Source organism: Callorhinus ursinus, unplaced genomic scaffold (genome assembly GCF_003265705.2).
Source record: "Callorhinus ursinus isolate GAN/ISIS: 27379988/994484 unplaced genomic scaffold, GSC_fseal_2.0 scaffold28, whole genome shotgun sequence".
In the NCBI taxonomy this organism is placed as follows: domain Eukaryota; kingdom Metazoa; phylum Chordata; class Mammalia; order Carnivora; family Otariidae; genus Callorhinus; species Callorhinus ursinus.
Window position 1 is genome coordinate 9,782,591 of NW_027397090.1, and position 14,442 is coordinate 9,797,032.

At 42.1% G+C, this 14,442-nt stretch overlaps 1 protein-coding gene across 10 annotated transcripts in view; it reads right to left on the reverse strand.

Moving 5' to 3' along the window:
• The window catches only part of TJP2 (tight junction protein 2), a 117,539-nt gene that overhangs the window by 26,517 nt on the left and 76,580 nt on the right, over positions 1–14,442 (reverse strand). For all 10 annotated transcript variants that reach the window (XM_073878102.1, XM_073878103.1, XM_073878106.1 and 7 more), the window contains 6 exons: positions 11,447–11,500; positions 8,508–8,632; positions 7,118–7,220; positions 5,124–5,757; positions 949–1,052; positions 163–316 (listed from right to left, as the gene is read on the reverse strand). In XM_073878102.1, coding sequence (XP_073734203.1) covers positions 163–316; positions 949–1,052; positions 5,124–5,757; positions 7,118–7,220; positions 8,508–8,632; positions 11,447–11,491 — 1,165 coding nt within the window. In that variant the 5' untranslated portion in view covers positions 11,492–11,500. The remainder of the gene's footprint in view (positions 1–162; positions 317–948; positions 1,053–5,123; positions 5,758–7,117; positions 7,221–8,507; positions 8,633–11,446; positions 11,501–14,442) is intronic.

The following is a 14,442-nucleotide window of genomic DNA, read 5'->3' on the forward strand; positions in this document are numbered from 1 at the left end:
AACCAACTGAGCCACCCAGGCGCCCTGGAATTAAAGTTTAAAAGAGAAGCTTTTGTTGGAAATTTAGCTTCCAGCTAGACGGCTCTGCTAAACTCCGTGGAGAATGCAAAAGCAACAGCCTTCCTTGCTTCCAGCTAAGCTCAAAGCCTCCCCCTTCCTTACCTTCTATTTCTGAGTCGCTGTCATCTAATGATGGGATGTTGATGAGCGTTTGCTTGCTGTCTCTCAACACCACTAGCTGGAGTTTTCCTCTTGACTTTTCTATCAGTTTTCGAGCATCCGTTAAAGACATGTTCTCAGTTACAGTTCCATTTATCTGTGTTCATGAGTAACGGTCATGTTACACGCAATACAACCCCTCACAGTGAAGTAGAAAGTTTGTATTTTCCCCTTCTAAAAGTGTAAAGGCTTTTGCTCAACTACTCAGATATGGGCTTTAGGATGACTGATTAAATAAACATGAATTATCCTTCAAATTAAATATAACCCTGCATGGCTGGATCCCAAATAACAGGCATGAGAGAGCTGTGGTATACTTAAGTTACTCTGCTAATTTATTTAACTTCCAAGCTCAAGATAATGGTTGGTTTCCTACTGGAACATGTTTCCTGACTAGAGAGGTTTAAAAAACTATTAAACATTCAGCATTCATATACTACCAACTCTCCCCCTCATCTTTCCTTAGTTTAGGGAATGGGAGCTTAAACTTTAAACAGGGAAGAAGAAGGTATTCATTGAGTTTTTTTTTTTTTTAAACTGAAATTACACTATTACAAATTTCCATGTCTGGTTTTTGTGATAAAAATCTCACCCTGCTGGCCCCTCCCAGCTTTTGTCTTACTATTGACTCCCATCTCAACAAAGCTTCACCATGTCGGCACTCAGATGTGAAATTTGGACTAGAAAGCCAAACAGGAATTCAGTTGTTTTCGACCCTGGTACTCCCACCTTGAGAATTATGTCTCCTTCATGCAGGTTGCCATCCTTAGTTGCCAGACCAGTTCTGGTCATTTCCTTTATGAAGATCTGACTCCCAAGCCGAAGACCGTACTCTAGGGGACAAACCATACACATATTTCATCCACTTGTGCAGAACACTTAGTCTGGGTTCTAGGTGAATTTAAAAATATTTATGAAAAAGTAATTTTGCCTGTGGGGTACTCTAGGACAACTAGGCTGGACTCATTGAAAAAGTCAGTGTCGTAAAAAACAAGAGACAGAGAGGGACTGTTTTAGATTTAAAAAGATACAAAAACCAAATGTGATGCATGAGCCTTCACTAGAACTTGATCCAGTATGGGACAGAGGTGGGGGTGGGGTAGATTACATTATTTTGAAGCAACTTCAAAATGAACCATACTACAGTACATTAAAAGGGATATTAAAAAAAAAAAAAGGATATTAATGTTAATTTTCTTAAGAACCGGTAATGGCATTACGATTATATAGGAGAATGTTCTTATCCTCTGGAGATACCTGCTGAAATATTTAGGGGGAAAGGGCCACCCTTGCAACTTACTTTCAAGCAGTTCCAAAAAACCACTGAGAGAGAAATAGTGTGGGAAAGGAAGAGGGGAGGAAGGGGGACAAAGGAGAAAAATGTGGCAAAATGTTAACAAATGGAAAAACTAGGTGAAGGCTGTATGAATATCTGCTTTAAAATTAACACTACACTTAACATTAAATTGGGAACAAAAAAAACCAATTCAGTACATCTCAGTAAACATGTTCTGACAACCCTGTTGCCTACAGGAAGACACTGCCAATAGTATTCCCTTCATGTGTAACGACTGAGACATGTGGGGTTTGGCACTGAAAGCATTTCAGTGTGCAAAGAAAAAGAGTCAGTAAGCCAGGCAAAGCAATGAAGTATTTAACTAAAACCAGCATATTCGGGGGGGGGGTGAACTTTGAATTACTCTCAAAAGAAAACACATTGTATTTTACTAAGTATGCATATTTAAAAGTATTTTAAATACTATTCAGACTCTTCTGATTTTACTTATGAAACTTGTAAAAATATCTAAGAAGCATAAATTTTGGTTATTTTAGGAAGCTACCACAACCTAGCAGGTTTTAAAAGAGGCACATTCAAATTTTATTATTATTGTTCTGGACTCAAAATCCTGTAATTCCAAAACAAAGTAACTTTCTACCATTTAGAAAAGTTATGAAGTAGAAAATCAAGATACATTTTTATTCAAGTATAATTAACATACAATGTTATATTAGTTTCAGGTATACAATATTATGATAAAACTATTTTTTTGAAAGATTTATTTGAGGGCGAGAGAGAGAGAGAACGAGCACAAGCAGGGGAGGCAGAGGGAGAAGCAGGCTCCCCGCTGAGCAGGGAGCCCGATGTGGGGCTCGATCCCAGCACTCTGGGAACATGACCTGAGCTGAAGGCAGACGCTTAACTGAGCCACCCAGGCGCCCCAATGATACAACAATTTAAAGATTCTATTTTTATTAATTTATTTGAGAGAGAGAGTGAGCAGGAGAGAGAGGGAGAGAGAATCTGAAGGAGACTCTGAGCTGAGCACAGAGCCCAACACGGGGCCCAATCCCACAACTGCGAAATCATGACCTAAGCCGAAACCAAGAGTCAGAAGGAAGCTCAACCTACTGAGCCACCCAGGTGCCCCTGATTCAACAATTTTATACATGACTCAGTGCTCATCACAGTAAGTGATCCCCTCCATCTATTTCACCCATCCCCTCACCCACCTCCCCTCTGGCGACCACCAGTTCTCTGAAATAAATTTCAGGTGCTTTACAGTAAGCATCAGATCTTACTACAACGATTAAAAGTGTTGCGGTCCACCCCCACCCCTTTAGGAAGCTGACAAGAAAGAATAAGGAAGGGTAAAACAGCATCTTCTTCATGGATGACAATTCCCTACTAATTGAACAGCCTCACAGCCCAGAACAGAAGGCTGAGACAGCTTGAATGATGACTTCTTTCTCATGTATCAACAATTCCTCTATCCTCTTAAAAGCTGCAGTCTTACTGTACAGTTGCAGATAGGTTATTTTGGTTTATTTGGGGCATCTCTTAAATGGAGAAAAAATAAGTTGACCAGTTTCTAAGATATTTACCAGCAAAGCTATCTGGTGCCCATGAAATGTAACAGCAGGCCATATAAATGGATCATATTTTTCTTAAATATAGGTCTTGCCTACTGCTGGATTTCTTTAAAGATTAATTTTTGTGCAGCCCTAGCCTGTGATAGCTAAATTATTGTGAATCCTAGCAAACGGTGGCAAAATAGCTTTAAAAAAAAAAATGGAACTTTTTTTTCCCCAATGAATTCCAAGTTTAAATAACAAAATGACCTAGGAGGAGTAAAATGCTATCGCAGCAAAGGCATAAGCCCCTTTTATCCTTGGTAATATTCCTAAGACCAGGCATGACTTGGGCAATCTCTTAAAACAGACAAGATCTTTTCAAATTCTGGGTTACAACTCATTAGTGAGTCTTGAAATCAGTTTAGTTACGAACAGCATTTTAAAAATTTCATGTAATGGAACCTCTCAGAATGCATCACAGAGAGTAAGTACTATTCCATGAAAGGCTTGTTCAAGTTTTTGATACAGAGGTGCATCCATGATTGTTTGCAAGATGTGGGTCTTCTGTGGTGGAAGGAGAGGAGAAGGGAAGAAGGGAAAGGGGGAGGAGGCGAGGAAGAGAAGGGGAGGAGGAGAAGTTTGAAAAGCATTGCCTTGGGTAACTCAAAAACCTGGGGTACCAGTCCTATAGAATGTGCATCAGGCCTCTCTGAAAGAGGTCTCATGCCAAGTCATTCCCAAAATTTCTCTACAGTCCACCTTTCAGTCTGGGAGCAGAGCTGTTGCTACTGTACAGTTCTTGGGAGCTGATGAATTAGTATGTCATTCTATAGACAGAAGGATTCTATAGAATCCTTAAACCTCCTAAGATGCATATTACTCACAGATAGTGCAATCTCTATTTCTTTGTTTTCTGGGACTGGCCTCTGCGCACCGTTACTCACAACCCTGTGTTATTCTTCAGGTATTGTAATGGACACCTAGTTCTATAACTTGACTTTGTGTTCCATTAGAAGTAAAAACAAAACAAACCCTTTCCTCAGGCCATTTGAAATGCAAATTCCCAACCTAAAGGGCAAGAAGTTCCCTTTGCCTTCTGGGGTGCTCTTCATCTCTTTTCCTCTTGGAAGGAGAATTAGAGAACAAAAGGAGAGAAAAGATATGTTGCAAGTAATTGAAAAAGTCAGAACCAAGAAGTGATGCAAGGAGCATCCCTGCACTGGTTCTAAAGCCCTGTTCATTCACCTACTTGTTTCTGATACCTACTTCCAGGAGATGGAGTTCAACTTCTGGCTCCACCACGTACTTACTGGCTTCAAGATGTGGGCAGGTCACTTCCCTTCTCAGAGTTTCAGATTGTCACCTAAACTACAGGTACTGCTGGCTTCTCTAGCTGCCACATGGGGCTTTAGTGCATTCTGGATGAAATGAAGGGTGTGCAAGTGCTCCAAGGAATGCAGTGTGGGACAGGCAGCCTGGGATAGGGCCCACCTCATCTGTGGGCCAAAACCTCTCTGCACCATGGTCCTCCCCACTGTACAACAGGAATGAAGTCTCCTACCTACCACAAAGGCTTCTGGTGAGGAGTAAGAGTATTCATTCAGCACAGGCCTGACATAGAGCAGAAGCTCAAGATCAGCTAGAGTCCTATCCACTCCCGTGGTTTTACCACTTAGCTACACCAGGCTCGCCAGGAGAGCTTGCTAACACACAGACTCCAAGGGCTCTCCTCAGTGTTTCTGATTCCGTGGGGCTGAGCTGGGCCCTGAGAATCTGCATTTACAGCAAGGTCGAGAACCCCTGGCCTAGGAGTTTAAAGCCCCCGTTCTGCAGTCTGGTTCTGCCAGTAATGACAGCTTTGCGCAACTTAGTGACCTTTTCTGTGCCTCACTTTCCTTGTCTACGTCATGATATAAGAAACTCCCACGTGGTGGTCATGAGGAAGAAATGAGCCTATCAGTGCAAGCATCTGGGTCAGTGCTTGGCACACAGTAAGTGCCCCGTAAGAAGTTAGCTGTTGTAATAGTGCTTTTCTTCATCGAGATGCCCACCTTCATTCGCTTTGCTTTTCATCAGAAGGACCCCGATGGGCCTGTCCGAGTCGGGGGGACCTGCGTGGTCCGGCCGCCGCCTCAGCTCAGGGCTGGGGCTGCGGGAGTGCAAGTGCTCACGGCTGCGGCTCCGGGGCGCCGAGTACCGGGCATCGGGCTGGGCCCTGTGGCCGTAGTCCGCCTCTGGGCTGTAGGTGCGGTCGTAGGCGCCGTCATAGCCCCGGTCGTAGGCCTGGTCATACTGGTCATAGGCCCGGTCAGTGCTCCGGCCGCGGCTGCGCTCTCGGGCCCGCCCGCAGTCGTCGTGGTCCAGGCCCCGCTCCAGGCTCCGGCCGCGGCTGCGCTCCCGGGCCCGCCCGTAGCCGTCGGCGTCCAAACCGCGCTCCAGGCTCCGGCCGCGGCTGCGCTCGCGCTCTCGGCTCCGCGCCCGCTCGTGGGGACGCCCCCTCTCGGGACTGTCCGCCCAGCTGTGGCTGCGCCCACCGTGGCTGCCGTGCCCGCTCCTCTCGCTGTACCCGCTGCGGGCACTTCGGCCGTCGAACTCGTCCATCACCTCAAAAGCACGGTCATCCTCATCAACAGGTGGGCTGCCCTGGGGTGGGGCCAGCTGGACCTTCCGCGGCCTCTTGACCACCTGTCACCCAAACACAGTGGGAATGCAGGACAATGACAATTAAATAGAGTGGTTAAGAGCCCAGCCCTGGTTCTCTTTTCAGTAAATCTCTGTCCCCCTCGACTCACTAAGCCTCTGGTTCCTCGGGTAAAAAAAATACCACACAGGGTTGAGTATAAGGCAATGAGTATTAACTCTGAACACAGTGCCTCGGAAAATCTGCTTCTACTCTAGAGTATGAATAGCATCAAGGAACTTTAAATCACTAAGTTATAAAAGTCCAGAAATTGAGACATTCTAGATACAACTGCCCAGATTCATCCAAAAGTCAATGTCATTAATGGGGGGGGTGGCTGCGCACGTGGGAAGGCAAGGAGAAAGAAGGACCCTCCTAGATTAAAAAGGCACTAAAGAGATAAGGACCCCGTGCAGTGACTGAGCTGTGACTGAGCTCTGACTGCACCCTGGATGGGGAAGAAAAGTCTTTTCTCAAACATGTCTTGGGATTTTGGACTGGATATTAGATGATACTTTAACATCACTATTAATTTCCTTAGAATGGATGATAGTGTTATAGTTACGTAGAAGAATGTCCTTATTTAGGACATGTATGCTAAAGTAAGTAGGATTGACACTGTCCTCTCTGCAACTTTCTTTCAAATGGTTCACCAGAAATATGTATACGTAGAAAAATCAGGTGAAGATGGTAGAATATTAACACTGTACAACTGTACAAGATATATTGTTTATTACACTAATCTTTGAACTTTTTCTTTGAAAATTTCATAATATACAGTTGAAAAAAAAATACCACATACCCGGTACATCTCCCTAGCACTGCCTTTAAAACATACTGTATTCCAATTTTTGCTGCATGTGTCCATTTGCCTGGCTGGAGTAAGCACTCCCTGTTCCAAGCTCTGGCTCATAGCTGATTCTCAACCAGTGTTTGCTGAATGAATGAGTGAGCAAATAATTGAATGAATGCTACAGACTGCCAATATCTCCTAAGACAGTTTAGTTCACTGAGACATGACAGATCTTGTTTGGGCCTTTACAAATGGGTTTTTGAGCTGAAATTTATTTTCTATATTAATGCTGTTTTACAAGTGTTCTCAATCTAGTTAATCTTCTGATTGTCTAGCCCGGTTCCTGAGATAAGAGAATCATTGCAAGTTAGGAGAAGGATGAGGAAAACGCAGGGAGAGATTACTTACATCTTTGTATCATTCATAACGTCACCCCAAAGTAGAGGAAACAAGAAATTAGCAGCCCCTAAATTATACAATTCTGTCAAGTGCTTAAAAGCAAGTGGTAATTTTCTTCTGAGCATTGAAACAAGATGCTGTTGAGGCAAGCTGAAAGCAAACCCAGAGCTTACAATGGCAGCGATCTTCCCACTTTTTCTCAGCTGCTGAACAGCAAATGAATGAAGCACATCCTCCATGGGGGTGCCATTAACCATGACCACCCTGTCATTTTCTCTGCAAACAAAAAATAAAAACAAGATGTGAAATACTCCCATCTATTCACTGTAAATTGTTTATTTAGGAACACACAGAAGAAGCAAACTGACCCAAATGCTTAAAAGACTCAGTGTCATGACTCCTGAGTCTAAATCAGTCAATTCACTGTAAGCCCTTCTTAGGAAGGAACCTATGAGAGGCTCAGCCCACTTCTGACACTGTCTACTGGAAACCAGCGGGGGATGACCCACACCAAAGGGTTCTTCCAGGAGGCACTGAGCAGTGGCAAGATCTAGGCACAAAAGGAACTTCTGCATCAGGCCCTCCCTGCCCACACAAGGTGCATGGTGGGCTTCAGGAAGCCTATAAATAGCCCCCAAAGCAGGTTGATACCCACCTGTGTTTTTAAGGGGAGGGGAAGAGATCAGGAGTTTGCCTCAGATTATTAAAGAAATTTTGAAGTCATTAAAACCTTACTTATCTCATCCCAAATATTTTTTAATTCTACACTGCCCTCTGTATGAAAGACTGCTGACTCAGAAATGACCATACAGACATGAAATGCCAACAGAACCTAAACTTTTAAGCTCTCTGGCCAAGGCAGTCATATAATTAATTTTAGATTCTGCCCTGAGAAATTATCCCAAGGGAACTCAGATATGCATCTTTTAAAATGGCATAATCTCCTCAGACCAGAAGGGTGGAAATTGGAAAATCTGTGTTTTCATGTACTAAATTTTCCCAATTTCCACATTCTTCTTACATATCAGATCATCATTAAGCCAAAGTATCCTCATTAAATTCTGAATGAATATAAGGTAAAATAAATATAACGTGTTGGGGATAAGGGGAAAACATGCTGATTTTGTACTTCACATTCAGAAATGAATGATAGCTGTGATAGTTATAACTGTTTCCCTGTGGAAATGACTGTTCTCCTCCCTCCAAAGTTTGGATGTTTCCAGAGGTTTGGGGATTGTTAAAACATGGTGTGTTACGGTCTCAATTCTTACTTAAAAACTTATCTTTTTTTAAAATGATTTTTTTAATTTAAATTCAATTAATAGTGTATTATTAGTTTCAGAGGTAGAGAGTTCAGTGATTCATCAGTCTTATATAACACCCAGTGCTTATTACATCACGTGCCCTCCCTAATGTTCATCACCCAGTTACCCCATCCTCCCATCAAACGTCTGTTTATATAAAAGCTCTTTTTTTTTTAAGGGCCCCCCCCCCCCCAAGCACCCTGTCTAGAACCAACCAGTGGGGCGGGCAGGGGCTGGGCTGGGGCACAAGGACACTCACTGAAGCAGCCCATCAGCCGGCCCACCCGGGAGCACATCAGAAATGACAATTGACGTTTCTCCATTTTCAAAGTGGGGGTTGTCTCTGCCTCCAGACACTGCAATTCCAAATCCTCTTTTGGAATCCTGTTCATTGGAGTTAGGAGAAAAATTAAAAAATAAAAGTCCTTCCGTAAGTGGCTTTCAGGATTTATTACAAGCACTCAATAAAATAAAGGTCAAACCAATAACCAGAGACAGCTCAGGAACAGAGGGCTTCCAGAAACAAGAAACAAAATAAAGCCATCATGGTTAGCTGACAGGTTTATAAAGGGAAATTCCTTATCTAAAAGAAACAGTCTTGTGAAAAGCCATAAAAGACTGATAGCATAGACTGGAGGTCTCAGTAGAAGCTGGCAGGGGGTGGGAAATAACATCTTCTGTCCAAACCGGGCTGTGCTATTCAAACCGCCAGTCATACCTGTTCTCATATCCTGGCCTGGGCTGCAACAGCTTCAGTCACAACTGCATCTGTGCTAAAACCCTATTTTTAAAGTATACCTTTAACTTTCAAGTTAGGCGAACTGGTGGTTTCATTTTAACATAGGGTGACAAAAAAAAAAAGGAAATGGACTTTAAACATAAAATAAAATCTGAAGATAAACATAGTTTTAAGACCTTATGAGAGACAGCTGGTTAAGTGACTGCCTTCGGCTCAGGTCATGATCCTGGAGTCCCAGGATCCAGTCCCACATCGGGTTCCCTGCTGAGCAGGGAGTCTGCTTCTCCCTCTGACCCTCCTCCCTCTCATGCTCTCTCTCTCTCTCTCTCTCAAATAAATAAATAAAATATTTAAAAAACCTTATGAGAGAGCAAAGCATTAAACTCCTTCCTGCATGCATATAAGACAGAAAATACAGATTAATTACATCATGATTGGTCTAGAAATGTAAAACAGTGAACCCAGATAATACATAACCCTAATTCATTTCAGTATTTAAAAAAGCTAAGCTCCCGGGGCACCTGGCTGGCTCAATTGGTGGAGCATGTGAATCTTGATCTCGGGGTTGTGAGTTCGAGCCCCATGTGTTGGGTGTAGGGATTATTTAAAAATAAAACCTTTAATAAAGCTAAGCTCCCAAGGTTTCATCCAGATGATATGGCTATATGTGATTATAACTATAGATATGTACTCAGAGAATAAAAGAAAGTCCATGTCTCTGCCCCGCCGCCTCCATGGAAGACTTCCCACATGGGACCCACTGTGCCAACTGGAGACCAACAGTTAGCAACACCAAACAGGCTAGCCGATTGTCCCTTAATTACATGGCTTTGGATGGGGCAGCACTATCACCTAGGTGGCTAGTTTATACATAGGTAGCTCCATCCTCTATACTAGACCTAAAATGTCGCTCATCTTTGCCACTCAAGGGGTATGTGAAATGCTGGAGGCAGGGTATAGAAAAGAGTCAGAAGAGGACTACAGTTGAAAATTAAGACTCAGGGGGGAACCACTCACCAGCAGAAATCGTGTTATGTCACTGCTCCAGAAGTTTCGGCACCTAAGCACTGATCTGGGTTTTTTTCTACCAGGGTTAATTTAATTCATTTATACAGGAACTAACTTTTCACCAAAGTCAGGGTTTGAAAAGTTCACAGTTCTATGGGTCAAAGGAAAACTCTCTCTGAGGAACTTTAGAATCCAGAGCCTGGAGGGATTCAGAGCAGGACTAAGATTCCAGCGGAGCCTACAAAAGTCACAGAGATGCTGACCGGGCAGCTGAAGGAATAAGACCCTGGGACTGTTCAGATCAGCCCAGCTGCACAAAGATCACATACAGACTCTCCGTGGCTGTGCTTATCTCCAGTGGGGCTAACACCTGTCGTGCCTACCTCAAACTCTGCTGTCATAAGAATAAAAAGGAAAAGAACATATATTAAGCAACCATTATGTGCTGGACTCCATGTACTAGAAGCTGTTTGTATTACCTCATTTAATCAAGAGGAGCAATACCTGTGAAATAACTTTAAAAATTAAGTGAAATACATTTGTATCTGGTACTACTTCTATTTTCAATACCATGGGCAAGAGGGGAAGATTTTTTTAAATCTAATTAACTCAGCACCTCTTAATATAATCGTGAGTGGGACAAGGAATACACCATGTCTCCTGACTGCTAAACCAATGTTTCAAAATTTAGTTTGGACTTCATATGTTACAATTAAAATTATCAAAGCTCGGGTACCTGGGGTGCTTGGGTGGCTCAGTTGGTTAAGTGGCTGCCTTCAGCTCAGCTCATGATCCTGGAATCCTGGGATCGAACCCGCATCAGGCTCTCTGCTCAGTAGGGAGCCTGCTTCTCCCTCTCCCTCTCCCTCTCCCCCCTGCTCGTGCTCTCTTTCTGTCTCTCTCACAAATGAATAAATAAAATCTTTAAAAAAAAAATTGGGGTGCCTGGGTGGCTCAGTCGGTTAAGTGTCTGCCTCTGGCTCAGGTCGTGATCCCAGGGTCCTGGGGATCGAGCCCCGCATCAGGCTCCCTGCTCAGTGGGGAGCCTGCTTCTCCTCTCCCTGCCGCTTGCCCTGCTTGTGTGTGCTCTCTGTCAAATAAATGAATAAAAATCTTTTAAAAAAAAGTTATAGAAGTTGTAGAAGTTACCTCAACATCCTTAAACAATACGAGTTATTTCCATTTCTCCCCTCCTTTTCTCTTTTTTCACAGCCTATTCTGTTTAGAGATAAGTGAATACACTAAATAACCTCTATAATTTTCTATTATACAGACCTTAACCAAAAAATATAAATAACATGCAAATCTTTGATAATGCAGTAATTATTGCAAGCTACAATGCATCATCCACCTTAAGGGGGAATAACTCTGTTTGGGCAAAAATGAGTAAGACCCATGACATGTAAATTTAAGGACGTAATTGTAGCGTATATGAACTGTACCGCACTCACCTTTTGTAGGGTCACAGTGTACTGTTCCCATATCAGTTCTTCCATGCCTGGAGCCTGTTTTAAAACAGTAAGACCAATTTGATTAAAACCACAAACATTTCAATGCTAGAAATAAAGCTATCAAGTAAAATGTCTCAATATAAAGTCCAGTTCATACATTCTACAAACCAAAAAGAGTTGGTATTTTTAAGGAACATTGTATTACCGATTTTCAAACACTCCTTCAATCAAATGGCAGTCTTAACAATACTAGAAAATTAGTGAAATACATAAGAGATATATAAATATTAAGTGTTGGGCTTTTTTACTATCATCATGCCAAAACAATCATTATAAAATCCCTCAAAAAAGAAATCTAGAGTTTCCTTCCTTCCTTCCTTCTTTCCTTCCTTCCTTTACTTGAGCGAGAGAGCCAGCATACAGAGGCATGGGGAGAGACAGAGAGAATCCCAAGCAGACTGCTGAGCGCAGAGCCTGAATCGGGGCTCAATCTCATGACCTCAAGATCGTGACCTGAGCTGAAACCAAGAGTTGGACACTTAACGCACTATGCCACCCAGGCGCCCTGAAATCTAGAGTTTCAAACAGATTTTTTTTATTCTTTTTTTTTTTTTTTTTTAAATCACTGCTCCCTCCCTTCCTGTCAAGGGTGATCTCTAAGGCAAATTTTACGCATTTTTATGTCTAAAGGAATCCCTGGCCTTCTCAGAGAGTCCCCAATTGGGTAACCTCTTCTCCATCAGTACTGCTGGACGTGAAAGATGAAAATGCCTGCATAAATCAATGGAGGCTTCAGTTTCTGACAATATTCCAAAATACATGCCTAGAAAGGCCTGAAATTGGTTGCTATCAGTTTAAAAATACTAATAATCCATTAAATGCAGGCTGCCTTTGGGGAGAAATCCTTAAAGGCTAGAAATATCAAGAAAGCTCAAAACCAGCATTGAAGCAGACATTTGAACAGGATGCTGGGAAGAGAGAGAAAATGTAGGATCCAAACAGGGTGGAGATTAAATCGGACTGGATGTAGTAGGGGAAAAAATACCATTAGGCTGATGGAGATGGCAGGGACACACGCCTAACTCATCCTCGACTCTGAGCAGAGTGGAAATAACTAAAAATATCTCTCTGGAGCATTCCTATCAAAAGACCTATACTCACGCAAGTTTGGGACTACAATTCATATTACAAACACAACTATACCTCCTCAAAACACACTCAAAGTGGTTCTGCATGGTAGTGCCACACAGGTACACAGAGGCAAATGCAAATTCTCTCCAAGGAACATACTAAAACACAGGTTTCAGAGAATCCCCCAGGTAAGTATCTGAGGAACATGAGTTCACAATTTGAATGCATACACACATAACAAGTTATTATGAATGAGAGTTGAAAGAAACAGAAAACCTCAGAGTCAAAGACTATAAATATTGGAAATATCAGTTACAGACTCAGAGAAGTAGGTACAATATGAAGTTTATCATAAGAAATTAAAAGGGGACAGGGTGTCGCTGTCAGTTAAGTATCTACCTTCGGCTCAGGTCATGATCTTGGGGTCCTGGGATTGAGCCCCACTTGGGCTCCCGACTCAGGGAGTCTGCTTCTCTCTCTCTCAAATAAATAAAATCTTAAAAAAAAAAAAAATTTAGACACACAGATCAATGGAACAGAAGAGAGAACCCAGAAATGTACCCTCAACTCTGTGGTCAATTAATCTTCGGCAAAGCAGGAAAGAATATCCAATGGAAAAAAGAGAGTCTCTTCAACAATAGTGTTGGGAAAATTGGGCAGTCACATGCAGAAGGAAGAAACTGAACCATTTCCTTACACCATACACAAAAATAGACTCAAAATGACTGAAAGACGTAAATGTGAGACAGGAATCCATCAAAATCCTAAAGGAGAACACAGGAAGCAACCTCTGTGACCTCGGCCGCAGCAACTTCTTGCTAGACACATCTCCAAAGGCAAAGGAAACAAGGGCAAAATAAACTATTGCGATTTCATCAAGATAAAAAGCTTTTTCGCACAGCAAAGGAAACAGTCGACAAAACCAAAAGACAACTGACAGAATGGGAGAAGGTATTTGCAAATGTCTTATCAGATAAAGGGCTAGTATCCAAAATCTATAAAGGACTTATCAAACTCAACACTCAAAGAACAAATAATCCAATCAAGAAACGGGCAGAAGACATTTCTCCAAAGAAGATGTACAAATGGCCAACAGACACATGAAGAGATGCTCAACATCACTTGGCATCAGGGAAATACAAATCAAAGCCACAATGAGATAACAACCTCACACCAGTCAGAAAACACACCAGGGGAGAAAAACACCATTAAATACATGGTAATCCCAAGGCAGAAAAAAATGTAAAGACTTGTAAAAGAACAATTAGAATAACAGCTGACTTTTTTCTTAAGATTTTATTTATTTGAGAGAGAGAGAGAGAGAGAGCATGAGCAGGAGGAGGGACAAAGGGAGAAACAGACTCCCCTGTGAGCAGGGAGCCTGATGCAGGACTCAATCCCTGATCATGACCTGAGCTGAAGGCAGACGCTTAACCAACTGAGCCACCCAGGTGCCCCTAACAGCAGACTTCTAAACAGCAATGATGGAAGCCCCAAATCAATAGAATAATATTTTTAAAAACAATACATGTTAATTTAAAAAGGGCAGAAAAGACATGTTTTAAAAAATAAAAATTGGGAGAGATTACTACCCTAGACCAGCAATAAAACAATTTCCAAAGGATATTTCAGAAAAAAGGAAAATAATACCAGAAGTAAGGCCCAAGATGCAAGAAGGAATGTGAGTAAACCTGAACATACTGGCTATATTCAACTGTAATAATAATGTGTAATTTTTTAGGGTTAAACCAAATAGAACCAAAGCACTGGGCAACATTGCATGTAAATCCAGAAGACTTTAACATAATTAGATTATTCTAAATGTTTTATTCAGGAGCAGAATTAAACTAATTAATTCTGAACTT